Consider the following 1,374-nt stretch of genomic DNA (forward strand, 5'->3'; position numbering starts at 1 on the left):
AGAAAAGGTGGATTTTCTTCTATTCATTGTTGCACATTTTACTCCCTCTCCCCCAGTTCACTTTTAAAAAAATATTATTAATTGTTGCACAATTACCTCCCCTCTCCCAGTCCTTTTTGCAGTGTACCTTTTATTCTGGTCTATTGTACATATAATGCCTAATCATATATTTCTTTTAGACAGTTCTTTCCTTCACCTGGTCCAAAGCAATGCTTGATATCTATCCACTCCTATCCTGTTCTTCTTCCAACCTCCCACGTCAGACCTCCTTTATAACAGTGGTGCTGTGTAGTATTTGTCCTTTTGTGACTAAGATAAAAATTTTTTAAAAATGGTTAGAACAGGGATTAGAACATCAACAGACGACTTCCAGAAATCCAAGCTGAATTTATAAGAGGTCATAGCATTATCAGTACCATTGCTGATATCAGATAGACCTTGACTGAAAGCACAGAATACAAGAAATATGTTTATTTATAGATTTTTTTTACTATAAGAAGGCATTTGACTGTAAATCATAACCAACTATAAGTAACACTGAGAAGAATGAGAACTTCTGTGAATTCCACTGAGTTGTGCCCATGCAAAACCTATACAAAAACTGGCCCCAGTCACTGAGCCTCCGCCAAGGACTCAGCTCCCTCTCCCTTGAGCCCCCTCACTTCCAATCGCTCTGTCCACCCTGCCCACTTTCTCCTACCACCACCTTCCACAAGCCATTTCCACGGAGGAAAAGGAATCGTATCGGATGTCCGCTATCCAGAACCGCCACTCTTTCGACCCCCTTGCTGATGCAAGTAAGGGTGATGACCTGCTTCCTGCTGGGACTGAGGATTATATCCATATAAGAATTCAACAGAGAAATGTCAGGAAGACCCTGTAATTGTAATTGTAATTGTAATTGACCAAATTGTAATTGTCCAAGGGATGTCTGATGATTATGATAAAAAGAAACTAGCAAAGGTCTTTAAGAAGAAGATTGCCTGCAATGGTATTGTAATTGAGCATCCAGAATATGGAGAAGTAATTCAGCTACATGGCGATCAATGCAAGAACATATGCCAGTTCCTTGTAGAGACTGGACTGGCAAAGGACGACCAGCTGAAGGTTCATGGGATTTAAGTGTTTGAGGCTCACTGAAGCTTAATTGACAGTTTCCGTGAAATGAGTAGAAAATTCCCTTTCTGTCCCTTGTCACAAGTTTAAAACTTCACAGCTTGTAAAATGTAACCATTTGGGGTCCACTTTTAACTTGGACTAGTGTAACTCTTTCATGTAATAAACTGAAAAGAGCCATTAAAAAAAAAACTCACACAATAAAAGCCCCAAACCAACCAACCAAAAAAAAAAAAAAACAAAACAAAACGAAAACCC

The 1,374-nt window shown here is 39.2% G+C and overlaps 1 protein-coding gene across 1 annotated transcript; it reads left to right on the forward strand.

Moving 5' to 3' along the window:
• Window positions 1-748: 748 nt before the first annotated feature.
• On the forward strand, window positions 749-1,122 carry LOC102868175 (eukaryotic translation initiation factor 1-like). The gene is made up of 2 exons (XM_006881849.1): window positions 749-797; window positions 926-1,122. Exons 1-2 carry the CDS (start codon window positions 749-751, stop codon window positions 1,120-1,122), a joined length of 246 nt encoding a protein of 81 aa, XP_006881911.1.
• Window positions 1,123-1,374: the final 252 nt, after the last annotated feature.

Source organism: Elephantulus edwardii, unplaced genomic scaffold (assembly GCF_000299155.1).
Source record: "Elephantulus edwardii isolate Elephantulus edwardi_28Jun2011 unplaced genomic scaffold, EleEdw1.0 scaffold00016, whole genome shotgun sequence".
Taxonomy (NCBI): Eukaryota; Metazoa; Chordata; class Mammalia; order Macroscelidea; family Macroscelididae; genus Elephantulus; species Elephantulus edwardii.